At 41.1% G+C, this 16415-nt stretch overlaps 1 protein-coding gene across 1 annotated transcript; it reads left to right on the top strand.

Annotated features, from left to right (window-relative positions):
* The first annotated feature begins 557 nt into the window (after nucleotides 1-557).
* ASB14 (ankyrin repeat and SOCS box containing 14) lies at nucleotides 558-16345 on the top strand. The gene is made up of 10 exons (XM_027767066.1): nucleotides 558-603; nucleotides 1356-1553; nucleotides 5208-5263; nucleotides 6098-6232; nucleotides 6328-6486; nucleotides 9435-9692; nucleotides 11358-11514; nucleotides 11939-12482; nucleotides 14981-15134; nucleotides 16121-16345. The coding sequence occupies exons 2-10, from the start codon at nucleotides 1432-1434 to the stop codon at nucleotides 16297-16299; spliced, it is 1764 nt and encodes a 587-aa protein (XP_027622867.1). The 5' UTR covers nucleotides 558-603; nucleotides 1356-1431; the 3' UTR covers nucleotides 16300-16345.
* Nucleotides 16346-16415: the final 70 nt, after the last annotated feature.

Raw genomic sequence — 16415 nt, 5'->3', positions numbered from 1 at the left:
TTTATTTATTTATTTATTTATTTATTTATTTATTTATTTAATTTGACCAGAGAGGGAGAAAGAGAGAGAGAGAAAGCAATCTGCCAGGTCCAGGACTCAAACCTAAGTCGGCCATGTGGGAGTCCAGCGCCCTTAACCACACCACCACCTGCTGGCCCTTGCAAGAGTATTTTATTCCAGGGATAAAATGTATAATCCTGGGCCAGCAAATGGTATGGTATTTAAGGCACTGGACTCCCACATGGCCGACCACAGTTCAAGTCCTAGACCTGGCAGCTTGCCTTCTCACTTTCTCTGTCTCTCATCAAATTAAAAAAATAAATTACATTAAGTAAAGAATACTTTTTAAAAATGTATACTCCTTTAAATAAATATAGCAGTGAAGAAAAGAGATTATGTTTCAAAACAAAGTTAACCCACGTGTAAAAAAACAAGGAGAATGTGCCAGACTGTCTTATGATCAAGTATTTATAGTAAAGCTATTAATGGAATGGTCTCTACGGGGGAGTGGAGATTCTAAATATAAATGACAATTCTGAGACTTCCATGTGCTAATCCTTAATGGTGAAAACTTCAGTGCCGTTCTAAAGGTCAAAACAAAAGGTAAGTCTGTGGAATGTGATCAAACCTATTCTATGCTAAAACTGAAATGCTCCTTTAAAATTTTTTTGATATTGCCTAATATATTGGTTTTCACTAGTGCTATATCTGTTATGTTGTGATATGACAGTGCATGTATTCCTATAACATGATTATTTTCAGCATTTACTAAGTAAAATATTTTTAGCGTAAAATTCATTGTATGTAGGGAGGGAGTAGGAAATTTGGGGTAAATCATTGCGAAAAACTGAACAGCCAAGTCTAAAATAGATCGTTGTGAACATTTTCAGTGTTATGATGGTACTGACCTAAATCTTTTATGAAAGTCTGTTTTTGCTGAATAAGCTTTAAGTGAATAGCTATTCATGGGACTTTTAATTTATCTTGAATCTGTGGCAAGAAAGCTTTTTAAGTCTTTGGAGAAATTTCTAAGTGATTATTTCATATTTTAGATTTTGCATTTTCATTTCATATCCTATCAGTTTTCTAGTTTTTAAAATTTCACTTATAATTTTAAGCAGTTGATCATCTTTTCATAACTGGAAAAATATTTTTTAACTCATTCTGACTTTAAAGTAAATCTGTCTGAGTTACTTATTTCCAAACATCTAATTTATCTTGAATCTGTGGCAGAAAACAGTTTAAAGTCTTTGGAAAAACTTGTAAGTGAATATTTCATTTTCTAGATTTTGCATTTTCACTTACCCTATCAATTTTCTAGTTTTCTGAATTTCACTTATAATTTTTTTAAGCAGTTGACAATTTTTTCACAACTGGGAAATATTTTTTTAATTCATTCCGACTTTAAAGTAAACCTGTCTGAGTTTCTACATGGATAATCATACCAGTGATGAAGACATAGATGATGACTTCGATACCCAGTTCATCATTCAACAAAGTTTACAGGATATTTACAAACCAGGAACAGCTCAACATATACCTGAGGATGAGAGGTAATGTTTTTTTCCATTGGCAATACTGTAGTAAGTATTCAACAGTTGTGACTTACTAATAATATAACTCTAGTCCTTTGATAAAATAAAACAAAAAAAGGGAGAGAGGGTCAGGATACAAGGAACTGTCATTTAAATGTCTATAAGGTACAATCCATGACCAGACAGGAAACTTTGGAAGGAATTCAGAATTTAATTAGATAGTTAAAAAAAAAAATAGTTGAATGAAGTTGGCAGCAAATCTGGATGAGGAAAAGCAGACTGGATATCAGAAAGGAGAAATAAATGAGGCTATTAAGAGCTCCAGAAGAATTTGAATGCATCTGGTCTTTAGGGAGCTAAAGAAATGAATAAACCCATGAAGACACATAGAAAGTTATCCTCAGTCTAGTTGAGTAAGGAGGATGGAGTCCAGTCTTTAATCTGCTCAAGCCAAAAGTTGGAATTATATAAACTTAAACCTAAGGGAGACTAAACTGTGGATACAGACTTCTATATGATGACAGCAGAAAAGGACCAGGGGGTCCCTCAGTAGGATTTTTACTGAGTAGAATATTGAAATGTTTCAGAGAAATTGAAATATACTGTAGTTAGACATTTTGCTCATCAGATTTGCAGAAATTGTACTTAAGAAGGCTTGCTGGGGCCAACAGGAAGGCTTGCTGGGGCCAATAGGTGGCATGGTGGTTAAGGGTGCTGGATTCCCACATGGCCAACCACAGTTTGTGTCCTGGACCTGGCAGCTTGCTTTCTCACTCTCCCCTCCCCTACACTCTGTCCCTCTCTGGTCAAATTAAAATGAATAAAAAGTTAAGTATTAAAAAAAAAAAAGACTTGCTGAGTTGGAGTCACCACTAGAAGGAATTAGAAAATTGGAATATGCTTGTGACACATGAAATAATGGCCCAACCCAAAGATACCCACATTCTAATTCCTGTCACCTGTGAATATACACAGGTGGGAAGTAAGGCTATTATAGATCAAATTAAGGTTGCTAATCACCTCACTTTAAGATAGGGAGAGTAGGGTGGGGCCAGTAGATGGATGGTATGGTAGTTAAGGCACTGGATTCCCACATGGCTGACTATGGTTTGAGTCCTGGATCTGGTTAGTTGAAAATCACGCTGGGGGTATATGCATGTGTGCCCAAAATGCCAGGAGGAGAAGAGATTATGGCATGGCCATCTCCCCTGGGGAGTGACTTCTCACTTTCCTCTCACCATCTCTCTATCTGTCTCTGGCAAGTGCACAAACCCTATAATGAAATTAAAATAAATAAATAAATAAAACACAGAGAGAGAGAGAGAGCATGCTAGGGAGAGAAGGGTCAGCAGATGGCATGGTGGTTAACATGCTAGATTCCATGTGGCCAACTCTGCAGTTTGAGTCTTGGACCTGGCAGCTTGAAAAACACTGCAGGCACATTTGTGCATGTACCCAAAATCCCAAGAGAAGGGATTGTGGTATGGCCAACCCTCCTGAAGATGATCTCCCACTTTCCCTCTCTCTCTCCATGAGTGCACATATCCAATAGCAAAAATCTGAAGAAGAAAGAAAAAAGATAGGGAGAGTATTCTGGATAATCCAGGTGGACTAGCGTGATCATAAGAGTTCTTGAAAACAAAAGAGGGATGTAGAAGAGAGAAAACCTGAGAGATGGCAGGGTGAGAACTTAGCCCAACATTGCCAGTTTTGAAGATGGAGGAAGTGTCCACAAGCCAAGCTGTGTGGGAGGCCAACAGAAACTGGAAACAACAGAAAAGCATCCTCTCTTCTAGAGCCTCCAGAAGGAACATAGTCCTGAGGACACCTTGCTTTTAGTTCAGTGAGACCTGTTCTGGACTTCTGAATTGCTGAACTGTAGGATAATACATTTATATGGTTTTAAGCCAGTAAGTGTATGATAATTTCTTATAGCAGCTTTAGAAAACGAATACAATACTAAGTCTATAGATACACTTTGTAATGTTTAAGATAATTGCCCAAACGTAAGCAGAACAGATTGTCTCAGGGAAATTATTCTCTTCAACCTGGGTTCATTGAATAACGCAAGAAAGTGGAAAAGTGACCATCCTTATTTACTAGATTTTAAAATAATACAATAAATGCCTCAATAATAATAGTTAACTTTAAAATTACCTTAAAATTGCTACTAGTAGACTAACTGGTTGCATGGTGGTTAAGGTTGCTGGATCCACATGACCTGTTGTGTGGCTTAAGTCCCAGACCTGGTGGCATGAAAAACACACAGGGAACATATGTACACCTGCCCAAAATCTTGAAAGGAGGGAGAGATGGAAGAGAAAGGATCATGGCATAACCATCTCCTGTGGGGGGGGTTTTCTCACTTTATCTCTCTGGCCAAGTGTGTGTGCCCTCTGGCAAAAAAAAAATTTTTTTAATTGCTAATAACATTTTTAAGCACAAATTTTGACCTTGACCATTTTTTAAAACTCTTATCATAATTTACTTTTTTATTTTATTTTATTTGGAGAGGTTTTTTGCTATAGGGCGTGTGCACTTGCCAGAAAGACAGAAAGAGACAGAGAGATAGAAAGCGAGAAATCACACCCCAGGGGGGATGGCCACACCACAGTCCCTTCTCCTCCATTCTCCTCTCGGGATCTTGGGCACACACACACACATGCACCCGGTGAGAGTTTAAGCCACCTGGTCTGGGACTCGAGCGCCTTGTGCTGGGACTAGAACCACAGTCGGCTACATGGGAGTCCAGCGAATTAGCCATTAGGCTAACTGCTGGTCCCCATGATTTACTATTTTAAAAAATAATTTTTGGGGCCAGCAAGTGGCATGATAGTTAAGGGTGCTGGACTCCCATGTGACCAACCACAGTTTGAGTTCCAGATCTGGCGGCTTTCTCTCTCTCTTTTTCTCTGTTCCTCTCTAGTCAAATTAAAATAAATAAATAAAAGGATAAATAAAGTTAAATTGAAGGAAAATTATTATTTTATTTAAATTATTATTTTTTAATAGTAATTTTTGCTGAAATCATGGACATGGCAGAGTAGCCATTAAATTTTTTACTACGTGAGAGTAGGATATCTCAGTCTTAAACAAATTTGAGTCAATCCAACAGCTGTTAAGTGAGAGTATACTGCAGTCTGGGCTCACAGCCCTTGCCCTAAAGAAGCTAACAGTCCTGGGACCAGCAGTTAGCGTAATGGCTATGTCGCTGGACTCCCACATAGTCGATATCGATTCGAGTCCCGGACCCGGTGGCTTAAACTCACGCCAGGCGCGTGTGCGTGCGTGCGTGCCCAAGATCCCAAGAGGAGAATGGAGGAGAAGGGATTGCAGCGTGGCCATCCACCCTGGGGGGTGATTTCTTGCTTTCTATCTCTCTGTCTCTCTCTGTCTGGCAAGCGCACGCACCCTATAGCAAAAACCTCTCCAAAAAAAGAAAAAAAAAATAAAGAAGCTAACAGTCCAGTGAGAGAAGACAAGTGTCCAAAAGAAGTTTCCCTTGAACATGTGAAGAGCCATGCTAAGTTGTACAGAGAGAATTTCTAGGAAGCCTGTCATGGTCTCATATGAAAGTTCATCCCCAGTTAACTATGACCGTTTTCTCCCTTTCCCTTTTGTGTATAATTAACAGCCGGTTGTGGAATTACATGCATTTGTTTTCCTATGCAGCTTCCATTCCTTCTTGAGTGCTGACTATAAGAAGATAGTTGAAACAATAGAGACAGTTAAGTACTCTTCCTATTTCATCACCTTGGATCTGTGGTAAGATAAGGATGGTGACAACTAGCTGCCTTTCCCCTATAAGCTCAGGAAGCTTAGAAGTGGTTTTTTTCAAGTGGTAAACACTACAGGGGTCCACAGCTGATAGTCCAGAGTCTGCTGTGGCCTTTTCTGGGACAAAACAATTTGGCACAACTTGGAAAAAGCTGTTGGGTTTCTCAATAGACAGAGCTGCCTTTCTGTATGTTATAGCATTTGGGGTCATTTGCAGGACTAGGTGATGTGGAACCCTAGATGACAGGCCTTACCGTCTGTCCTATGCCATTTCAATTTGTCTTTCATAAAAGGTGGTGCTAGGGGCCAGCAGATGGCATAATGGTTATGTCACTGGACTCCCGCATGGCCAACCGTGGTTCAAGTCCCAGACCTGGTGGCTTGAAACTCAGGCCAGGTGCGTGTGCCCAGGATCCCAGGAAGAGAATGGAGGAGAAGGGATTGTTGCCTCCACCAAATCGCTGGACCGCAATTTGAGTCCTGGATCTGGTGGCTTAAACTCAAGCCGGGCACGTGTGCGTGCGTGCCCAAGATCCCGAGAGGAAAATGGAGGAGAAGGGATTGCGGCGTGACCATCCTCCCTGGGGAGTGATTTTTCGCTTTCTGTCTCTCTGTCTCTCTCAGTCTGTTTGGCGAGTGCACGCGCCCTATAGCAAAAACCTCTCAAAAAAAAAAAAAAAGAATTCTGTTGTCTCATGCAGTGACTTTGGTGGTGGGACTCATAAGCAGTATGGGCTGCCTTATCTGTGTGTCAAATGTGAATCTTCTCTCATCTGACTTGTTAATAGGCAAGGAAGACATGTTGTCACACTTAACCAAGTGCCATTCTGCTTTTGATGAAGCAGATGGCATAGGATGGGTTCCTCTGCACAAGGCAGCAGTGCAACTAAATAAGAACATTTTGGAAATAACCCTGAAAGGTAAACTCATTTTCATTCTTCTTGATGCTCCTGAGATACACATGTAAAATTCATGTCTGTGTCTTAATCTATGTAATATTATAAATTTATTTCAGCTTCGAATCCTAATGTATGGGAGCAAACCACTCATGATGGTGAAACGCCACTTTTTTTGGCTGTCAGCAACTGCCTCTTAGAAAATGCCAGTTTTCTGCTTCTCAATGGCTGCAATCCGAATGTTAAGAATTTCGAAGGCAATTCTCCTCTTCTTACAGGTAAATGAATACCTCATCTCTGGAGAGGAGTCTATAGCTCCGAGTATCCTTCATGTCCACAGTTTCAAAGGCCACTCTTAGTGCATAGTTGCAGCACGGTCACTCTGGTCCTAACTGTCCGGACAGAGGTATCTGTGAGGTGACCTGATGCAAAATCTCTGCTCAATTAGGAGCAGCTCATTTTGCTTAGTACTTCGATCAAACCAGTTAATCCTGCTTTGAGACATCTGAGGGGAACATAATTACCTCATGGAGCATGGGTGAAGGGTAGGCAGCCAAAACGGGAGGATTGGTGGAAACTCTTAAGGAACAGGGAGTCAGATCTCCAGATACTTCTCCCATTCCACCATGCTGAGACAGATTCCTCCAGCCAGCAAATTCTCGAGGTTTAGTCTCTGGATAGCTTAAATAGAATGTCTTGGACAATGATGAAACTCCAGAGGAATTAAACACAGGCTGAGACCACCCAGCTCTCCTTCCCAGGACCCCAGAAAGCTGGCAGCCAGGTCTTGACTCTCTAGGAAGAGGCTTTTCCTGGAGAATCTGACCAGCCCAGAAGAAAGTTCTAAACATGGTGATACTGGGGAATGCCCCAACAAGTGGTTCAAACATATGGACCTATGGTTAAGCCCTATAGTTGACAAGCTCCACCATTTAGATTCTCAATTAGCTTTTTCAGTCTCCAACTTTTTTTTTTTTTTTGAGAGGTTTTTGCCTTAGGTTCCATGTGCTTGCCAGATAGAGAGACAGAGACAGTGAGAGGGAAAACGTGAAATCACACCCCAGGGGGATGGCCATGCCATAAATCCTTTCTCTTCCATTCTCCTCCTAGGATCTTGGCCATGCAGGTACACGCACCCAGCATGAGTTTCAAGGCACTGGGCCTGGGACTCGAACTGCAGTCAGCCATGTGGGAATTGGAGTTGAGCAACATAACCGCTATGCCATCTGCTGGCCCAGTCCTCAATTCTTACTCATAAGCAGATAGCCAAGGACTATCTGGAGGAAAGCAACTTGGAGGAACAGATTATGTATGACAAACAATATGTAAAGAAAAAATACAATTTCCCTAGAGAAATGAATGAAATAACAGGATACTACAATGCTAGAAGATGAAGTTTAGGAAAGAAAAACCTGTATCAAAATAAAAACCAAAGACTGAGAGGCTGGCTCCATGGTATAGCAATAACACATGGCTCAAGAGAAATTGGATCTCACACAGCAACTGCAGTTTGAATACTGGGCTTGGTCTACCTGAAACACAAGAGGCGACATGCAGGTGCCCAAGATCTAATGGACTGGAGCACTGGAGAGAGGATCACAGTATGGCCAGGGCCCGTGGAGGGAGCTCATCTCTCTCTCTCTCTCTGTCATGTGTGCACACATGCACTTTTATCATGAGTAAAGGGAAGATAAATTAAGAAATTAAATAAGACAAAAGTAAAGATTAAGAGCATTAACTGAGAACTGCTGACATTGGAATTTCATGTCTCTTTGTGGTTTGTCCCAAGATGACCTGTCTAAAAGCTTTGCATTGGGACCAGCAGTTAGTGTAATGGCTATGTTGCTGGACTCCCATGTAGAAAACCGCAGTTCAAGTCCTAGACCTAGCGGCTTAAACTCACACCGGGCGCGTGTGCGTGTGTGCCCAAGATCCCAAGAGGAGAATGGAGGAGAAGGGATTGCGGCATGGCCATCCCCCCGGGGGGTGATTTCTCGCTTTCTGTCTCTCTGTCTGGCGAACAATCACGCCCTATAGCAAAAAAACCTCTCCCAAAAAAAAGCAAAAATAAAAAAATAAAAGCTTTGCATTTGTAGGAAAAAAAAAAAAAAAAACACTGAGCAGACAGTCTTATCTGAGAGAACAGCTGCTAAAGAGCCATGCGGCATAATATAGTGAAAAGAATTCTGGGTCAGTTCTAACCTCCCTAAACCTCAGTTTTCTTGACTATAAGAAAGGGATCATTTATCTTGTGTGTACAGAAGTCACATATGTAAAAAAACCTTCAAGCCATGAAATCTGCCATAATGGTGATAGTGGAAAGAGCTACTTTTCCTTTCTAGCTTCTGCCTCTCTACCTGGCAGGTCAGACGGCTCCATTTCTGTGGCACCTCCAGAGCGTCTCCCTGTTGATAAATCATGGAAAATTCTGGGTTAAGTAAGGCGAATCAAGTTCATTGCCAGATTTTCCAGAGAATTCAATATACCAGAGTACAAAACAAATCTTGAAGAGGGTGACAGAATATGTAGTGTTCTCAAACCTCTTATTGTTTTTGGTTTTTAACTACAGAATAATTTTCTTCCGAGAAAATCTCAGGGGCCACTCTACATAACACTTTGGGAGACAGGCCCAAACCATCATTTTCTAAGAGCTCAGCTACTCATACAAACATTCATATGAGGGGACTTCAAAATGTATGTGGCGGGGCTGGTAGGTGGCTTAGTGGTGAAGGCACTGGACTCCCACATGGCCAACCGTGGTTTAAGTCCCGGACCTGGCAGCTTGCTTTCTCACTTCTCTCTAGTCAAATTTTAAAATATAATAATAAATATGATTAAAATAATTCTTTTTTAAAGACGTACATGGAGAGGCTAGACAGAAAGAGAGATGAAAAGTGACACATCACTCCTCAGGGAGGATAGCCAGGCTACAATCCCTTCTCCTCCATGCTCCTTTTGGGATTTTGGGCATGCACACACATGTGCCGAGGGTGATTTCAAGCTGCCAGGTGCAGAGCTCAAACCACAATCAGCCATGTGGGAGTTAGTGCCTTAACAATACTTTATCTCCCACTATATGCCTTATTTTACTATCTGTTCCCTAAACACAGCATGCTGGGGCATATGGATAGGTAGGAAGAGCTCCTTAAGGCTGGAGGACACTAGCTGGCATGGTCTGACCTGAAATTGCTGAACATAAATTCCCACTTAATTTCCAATTTCCCAGCTGTTCTACATGACTCCTACGACATGGCCGCCTTGCTGATCAGTCACGGAGCAGATGTCAATCTGCGGTGTGCCAACGAGAGGACAGCGCTCCATGAGGCAGCCAAATTGGGCAGACAGGACATGGTGAAGCTGATGCTGGCTTCTGGGGCACACCCAGACCCACGGAGCTCCTACGGCTTCACTCCTCTTGCTCTTGCTGCCCAAGGTGGACACACTGAAATCATGGAGCTTTTACTGCAGAAAGGCAAGCATTTTTATATGTTCAGCACAATACCTAGGGGTGAATAGTTAGCAGTTTAATTCTAATATGGATGTCTGGTGAAATTACGTGTTAACGTTGGCTCCTGAAAAATCTAAGACAGAGATTGAATTTATTTCATGTAATACAATTTCCTTAAAATTACTAGGATGGGGAACCAGCAGTTAGCATAATGGCTATGTCACTGGACTCACATCCCGGACCTGGTGGCTTAAAACTCATGCCGGGTGCGTATGTGTGCGTGCCCAAGATCCTGAGAGGAGAATAGAGGAGAAGGGATTGCGGCGTGACCATCCCCACTGGGGGGTGATTTCTCGCTTTCTGTCTCTCTGTCTCTCTCTGTCTGTCTGGCGAGTGCATGCACCCTATAGCAAAAAAAAAAAACAACAAAAAAACAAACAAAAAAAAACTAGGATGTAGGGACCAGCAGGTGGCATAATGACTATGTCACTGGACTCCCATGTAGTCAACCACGGTTCAAGCCCTGGACCCCGTGGCTTAAACTCACGCCAGTGCATATGCATGCGTGCCCAAGATCCCGAGAGGAGAATGGAGGAGAAGGGATTGTGGCATGGCCACACATTTCCCCAGGGGGGTGGGTGATTTCTTGCTTTCCGTCTCTCTGTTTCTCTCTGTCTTTATGGTGAGCGCACACACCCTATTAACAAAAACTTCTATAAAAAAAAAAAAATTACTAGGGTGTAAGTTACTCTTTTATTTATTGTTCTTCTACTAACAGGATTCTAAGGCGATAGTTTTCTTTTTTAACTTTTAGGTTGTCCTTTTCCAGAATCTTTGATTTTCTGATGGGAGTCGAACGACATAGCCATTATCCCAACTGCTGGTCCCTACATCCTAGTAATTTTCAATGAAAACGACTCCAGTGTTGGGACCAGCAGATGGTGTAATGGTTACATCACTGGACTCCTATACATAGCGGACCACGGTTTGAGCCCTGGGCCCTATGGCTCAAAACTTATTGCTGGGTGCATATGTGTGCATACCCAAAATTCTGAGAGGACAATGGAAAAGGGATTGTGGCATGGCCATTTCCCTGAAGGATGATTTCTCGCTTTCTGTCTCTCTATCTCTCGTTCTGTCTCTCCAGGGAGGGCCTGCACCCTATACCAAAAATATCTTTCTCTCAAAAAAAAAAAAAAAAAAAAAATCCAACCAAAACCCAAAACAATGCCAGTGTCTTTTACTATGAACAGTCCCCTAAGAACAAGTTAGAACAACTGTCTTTTTCCACTAAAACACCATTGGATGGCATGGTGATACAGTTTAATAGGTTAGTATCCTGTGCCACTATATGTTAGTATGTTATGAGTTAAATGGAAGTTTGAGATTCACTAGAAATAAGAGCACTTTTTACAAATTTATTTTTAATGTTATTTTCAAGTTCCAAACAATGCAAAATTACTCTGAAACCCAACTTACTAGTAATTTAGAAACGGTACCTTTTTTTCTCAACTGTTTTATAAGTTGCCTGAGAACAGAGGGTACGTATTTTGATTCTTAGTGCTTTGTTAGAGTGGATACTTAAAAACTTCTCTTTGGTGGTGGCAGCGGTTATATATTTTTCAAATCATTTAAGCAACAGAGTAGAAAAGAGTTTTTGCATAACAAGATTCTTTTTCCTCTTAGGAGCTAATGCTCACGGTCAGGCCTCTGATTCGTCTTCCATCTTACTTGAAGCCGCTAGTGGAGGAAATCCTGACTCTGTGACTCTCTTGCTAGAGTATGGAGCGGATGCCAACATCCCTAAGAATTCAGGCCACCTGCCCATTCATGTGGCAGCTGACAGAGGCCACCTATTGTAAGTTCAGTCATTACTGTAAGTAAGAAAACGTTTTAGCTTTCTTTTTTTGGAGGAAATTCTAGGAACTTTATATTCTTGTCTCTGATTCTACAATCATAACAGCCCTTTAAAGATAAACTACCAACCATCTAGGAAGTGGTAAAGCCAGGCATCCTCTGTAGCCACTGAGGAGTCACACAACTGTTTTATTAGCAGCACAAATGACTGGATGGATTCTGAATTTTATAACCTAGACAATAACTCTATTCAATTTTACTTGGTATCTAAGCTTTTGGGTAAATGAATTATACTTTTTTTGTTAGGAGTTCTAAATGCCTCCTACTACTAACACCACTCAGTGTTAGTATACAGTGATCATACACACTTAATGCTACATCTTAACAAAAACGATTTTGAAATGCACTTCGAAATTTTTTCTCAGGGCTCTAAAGATGTTGGTTCCAGTGACGGACCTTGCTGCCATTAAGAAGAGTGGGATCAGTCCAGTTCACTGTGCGGCAGCAAGTGCACACCCCCAGTGCCTGGAACTTCTCATCCAGGCTGGATTTGATGTGAATTTCATGCTAGATCCGAGAATCCGCAAACACTATGACGACCAAAGGAAGTCGGCTTTGTATTTTGCTGTATCAAATGGTGACCTCTCTTCAGTTAAGCTGCTTCTGAGTGCTGGAGCTCTTCCCAATCAGGACCCGGTTAACTGCCTGCAGATAGCCCTCCGAATGGGCAACTACGAGCTGATAAGTCTGCTGCTAAGGCATGGGGCCAACGTCAATTACTTCTGCAGGGTTAACCCTTTACATTTCCCATCAGCACTGCAGTATACGCTGAAAGATGAAGTCATGCTCAGAATGCTGTTGAATTATGGGTATGACACAGAGCGATGCTTTGATTGTCCTCATGGAGACAAAGTTCATCCCTTCTATACTTTTGAAGGCTGGACATCAACAGTTATCAAAGATACCATGGTAAGTCCACAATAGTGGTTGTATTACCTTAGCCTAGTGGTAGCCTGAAACTACAGCAACAGACTCCAGCAGGTCTCTCCAGAAGCTCATAGTAGAAAGATTCATATATGATAAATACATGATAAAATAATAATATATCAGTAGTGGCGAGAGATTTTTTTTTTATGTGGGGGGAGAGGTTTTTGCCATAGGGCGCGTGGGCTCACCAGAGAGACAGAGAGACAGAAAGCGAGAAATTACCCCCTAGGGGGGATGGCCACACCACAACCCCTTCTCCTCCACTCTCCTCTCAGGATCTTGGGCATGCACGGACATGTGCCTGGCGTGAGTTTAAGCCACCAGGTCTGGGACTTGAACTGTGGTGGACTACATGGAAGTCCAGCAACGTAGCCATTACACCAGTTGCCGGTCCCAAGGTGGCGAGATATTAAGGCACTGGACTCCTAGATGGCCAACCCTAGTTTGAGACCCGGACCTGGTAGTTTGCTTTCTCATTTTCCTTGTCTCTTTCTCTCTCTCTCTCTGGTGAGCATAAGTGTCCTATTGCAAATTTTTAAAATACTAATAATAAATTAAGTATTTTTTTAAAAAAGTAATATATTAGAAACAGATAAATAATAATAAAGAGATGTAAAAGGTACAGAAACAATTTAGAGGAAAACGTGACCTGACTCTACCTAGCCCTGTCAGGGAGTTTCATAAATGAAGCAACACCTGAGCTAAGTTTTAAAGAATGAATAGTCTTATTTTCCAGTTATGCTTTCTTTCAGTGACTTATCTAAAATCTTTCTGTGTTCCTGATACCTGTACCTACAGGTTGGTGGCTTTCTCTTGTAGCTCCAACATTTGGTTAAACGGTCTCCTTTGGTCACTTGATTAAAAAAAAAAAAACAAACCTGATAGTGACCATGCCCTCCTTTTTGAGACATTTTTCTCTTGGCTTTTATCATACCAGTTTCCTAGTTTTCCCTAACCTAAACAGTCACTGTTTTCCCCAACTTGAGCACTTCTGCAGCTTTTCAAATGGCTGCCACTATTCAGGTCTCATGTCAAGTCACCTCCCCAAAAAGACCCTTTCTTGTCCACCTTATCTGAAGTAGGTTCACTTCCTTGTTCCCTTACAAAGCTATTCATTCCTTTTACAGCATTTATCACTTTCTGAGATTCTAATTTTATCATTTTATTCATTGTGTCTCTCCCACAAATACAAAAACATAAGCTCTTGTTCATCACTCTCCTCAACTTACAGATCTGTGCTTAGCACTTAGTTGATGTTGTATAAATGCTTGAATTCGTATTAGCAAAATCTGAAAACAGAAATGAAATAATGAGGCACGAGCCTCTGCGGTCTGGTGATTAAGAAAACTGGATCTCACGTGACAGACTGAAGTTTGAATCCCAGCCCCAACGGCATGAAAAATATGCTAGCCACACGTGTGTGCACCCCAAATCCTGACAGGATGAAGTAGAAAAGGGACTGTGGTGTTACCATTCCCTGTTGTGGGGTGCTTTCTCTCTCTGCCTCTCTCCTTTTTGGTGAGTGCAGATGCCTTCTGGCAAATAAATAAATAATGCACTAGATAAAGTACTTTGAATCAATTCTGAAAAGGGAAAGGCTAAATACTCTTCAGCTGATTACTGTAGAACTTACTTTCTATATCAGAAATTTGGCAGTTAGGCATTTATCAGCTTGTAGTATTTGCTGACTTGTACAGTATTACCTGACTTCTTATCTGGGCATCGTGTCTAAGAGCATGTCAGTTAAAGGCAGAAACAGTCATGTTTTCGTGATTCACAGATGAGACTCACCCACGTCCCAGCCAGCAGGAAGGCAGGAGAAAACAGGACACATCTTGTGTTTCTTCTAAACACTAGATAGAGCGTGTGCACGCGCATGTGCATGAATGAGAAAGAGAACACTGACGACAGGGTCTTGTCATGCTGCCATCCCCTCCCCTCCAGTTCTCCAGCTCCCCAGGATCCTGAGCACCCTCCTCAGGGATATCTAACATGTTTTCTGGCTAACCAAGGATCAGAACCCCTGTTCAGTGGTATGGCTTCTAGCTTTATAGGAAACTTGCATTACAGCTGTGCCACAGCAGCTAAGCCTACCCTGAATTTTTTAAAAGGCATTCCAGAAATTGTTCACATTTCCACTTATACCTCATTGGCTGTAACAGTTACCATACCTCACTGCAAATGAAGCTGCAAAGGTAATCTTTATGCTAAATAGACAGCGAAGTGAAGAACCAAAGGGGTAAAGGATATTATGTATCAGTCTGTCACACCCTCATTACATCTTATATACTTCTGAAGACAGTAGCAAATATTCTTCCAAATGTTAGTACTAAGAGATTTCTTGCTCAACAGTTTCCTAATGAGGAAGCTGCAACCTCAGGCCCTGACTCTGAGTTTAGTATTATTTTGCTTACTATGCTAAACCAAAGATACTTAATGCTTTTCATTTACTTTCATAGTTCTGATTTTTCCCCCCTAAGTTCTGTGAAGTAATAACTTTGTCATGGCTACAACACCTCTCTGGAAAAGTTGTACGAGTAATGCTGGATTACGTTGATCAAGTTCGGATCTGTTCAAAGTTGAAAGCTGTGCTCCAAAATCAGGGCCTCTGGCCAGAAATACATTTTATCTTGAGTGAGTATGTTTCTTGTAGAATGCTCTTACCAAAATACTTATTGTAGTCTAATTTCTTTTTTGGAACACTATTCTCTTCTGGTTAAAAGCTTGACCTAACAGAACTAGAAAACTACTGTTCTTATTCTTTAAAATATTACTGTTTATAACTGTACTTATATTTGTGTTTATTACCATTTACAGTAGATAAAATCTGTTAGGTAATTACTCATGTAGGCAGGTAATACTTTTCTCCCAATTCAACTAAATCATGACTATGAAGAAATGCTATAGTCAAAGGAATTAAAAAGTTATGAAATGGTAATAAAAACAGGGATGAAAAAAAGCCAAGACCTAAATCTGTAAAGGCTATCAAATGCCCTTCTCCAAACCAAATTTTTTCAAAGTAGCGCTTAAGTCAAATTAAGGATTTCTTCCATCTCATTTTCCCGTGGATGATGATCTTCAGGTTTTTGCCATAGGGTGTGTGCATTCATGAGACAGACAGAAGGAAAGTGAGAAGTCACCCCCAGTGAGGATGGCCACATCATAATCACTTGTCCTTCAGTGTTCTCAGGATTTTGGGCACGCCTAGCATGATTTTTAAGCTACTGGGCCTGGGACTCAAACCATGGTTGGCCATGAGAAAGTCCAGTGCCTTAACCACCAAGCCATCTGCTAGCCTAGTGATCAGTTTTTATCTAGCCCCTGAGAGAGAGGATTTGGAGTGGGCTGGCTAATACATACAGATTTAAGGACTTTAGGCCTCACAGGCCAAATCAGCAATTGACGCCCGTCTTTTGGACTCCCACTTGATGTGGCTCTGAAACCATCTACAAGGTTTGCAATGAAAACTGAAAAGCTATTTCCCTATGGACCTTCATCTAGTCACAAAATAAAAATCTTGATGGCCTTAATATCAAATATATGTGTTAACTAAACCCTAAAATCACTAAAAACTAATAATTATTTCCATTTGGATAATGTGCCTATTTCTTTAATTTTAGCAAACCCTCGCTCCCTAAAACATTTGTGCCGCCTGAAGATCCGAAAGTGTATGGGACGCTTACATCTGCGCTGCCCGGTCTTCATGTCATTTCTTCCGCTACCCAATCGTCTAAAAGCATATGTCCTTTACAAAGAATATGACCTTTACGAACAAGGAATTTTTACAGGAACCTGGTGATCAAACTATTCTGGAAGAAAAGGTATTCTTTATCTGTACTTCTTAAATTTTGACTTACGTATGATTTATATATTTTTTGCTTTGCCCAGCAGCTAAATCGGTTTATGTTTTAATAC

This window comes from Tupaia chinensis, unplaced genomic scaffold (assembly GCF_000334495.1).
Source record: "Tupaia chinensis unplaced genomic scaffold, TupChi_1.0 Scaffold143906_1, whole genome shotgun sequence".
NCBI classification, from domain to species: domain Eukaryota; kingdom Metazoa; phylum Chordata; class Mammalia; order Scandentia; family Tupaiidae; genus Tupaia; species Tupaia belangeri.
This window is presented reverse-complemented; position numbering and strand designations above follow the sequence as displayed.

What these genes read in the sequence shown, in the direction of transcription:
- ASB14 (XM_027767066.1), top strand. Translation starts at nt 1,432, where the DNA reads ATGGATAATCATACCAGTGATGAAGACATAGATGATGACTTCGATACC. An exon ending in GCTGACAGAGGCCACCTATT is followed by an intron (nt 11,515 to 11,938) that starts GTAAGTTCAGTC and finishes ATTTTTTCTCAG; the next exon opens with GGCTCTAAAGATGTTGGTTC. An exon ending in CAGTTATCAAAGATACCATG is followed by an intron (nt 12,483 to 14,980) that starts GTAAGTCCACAA and finishes TTCCCCCCTAAG; the next exon opens with TTCTGTGAAGTAATAACTTT.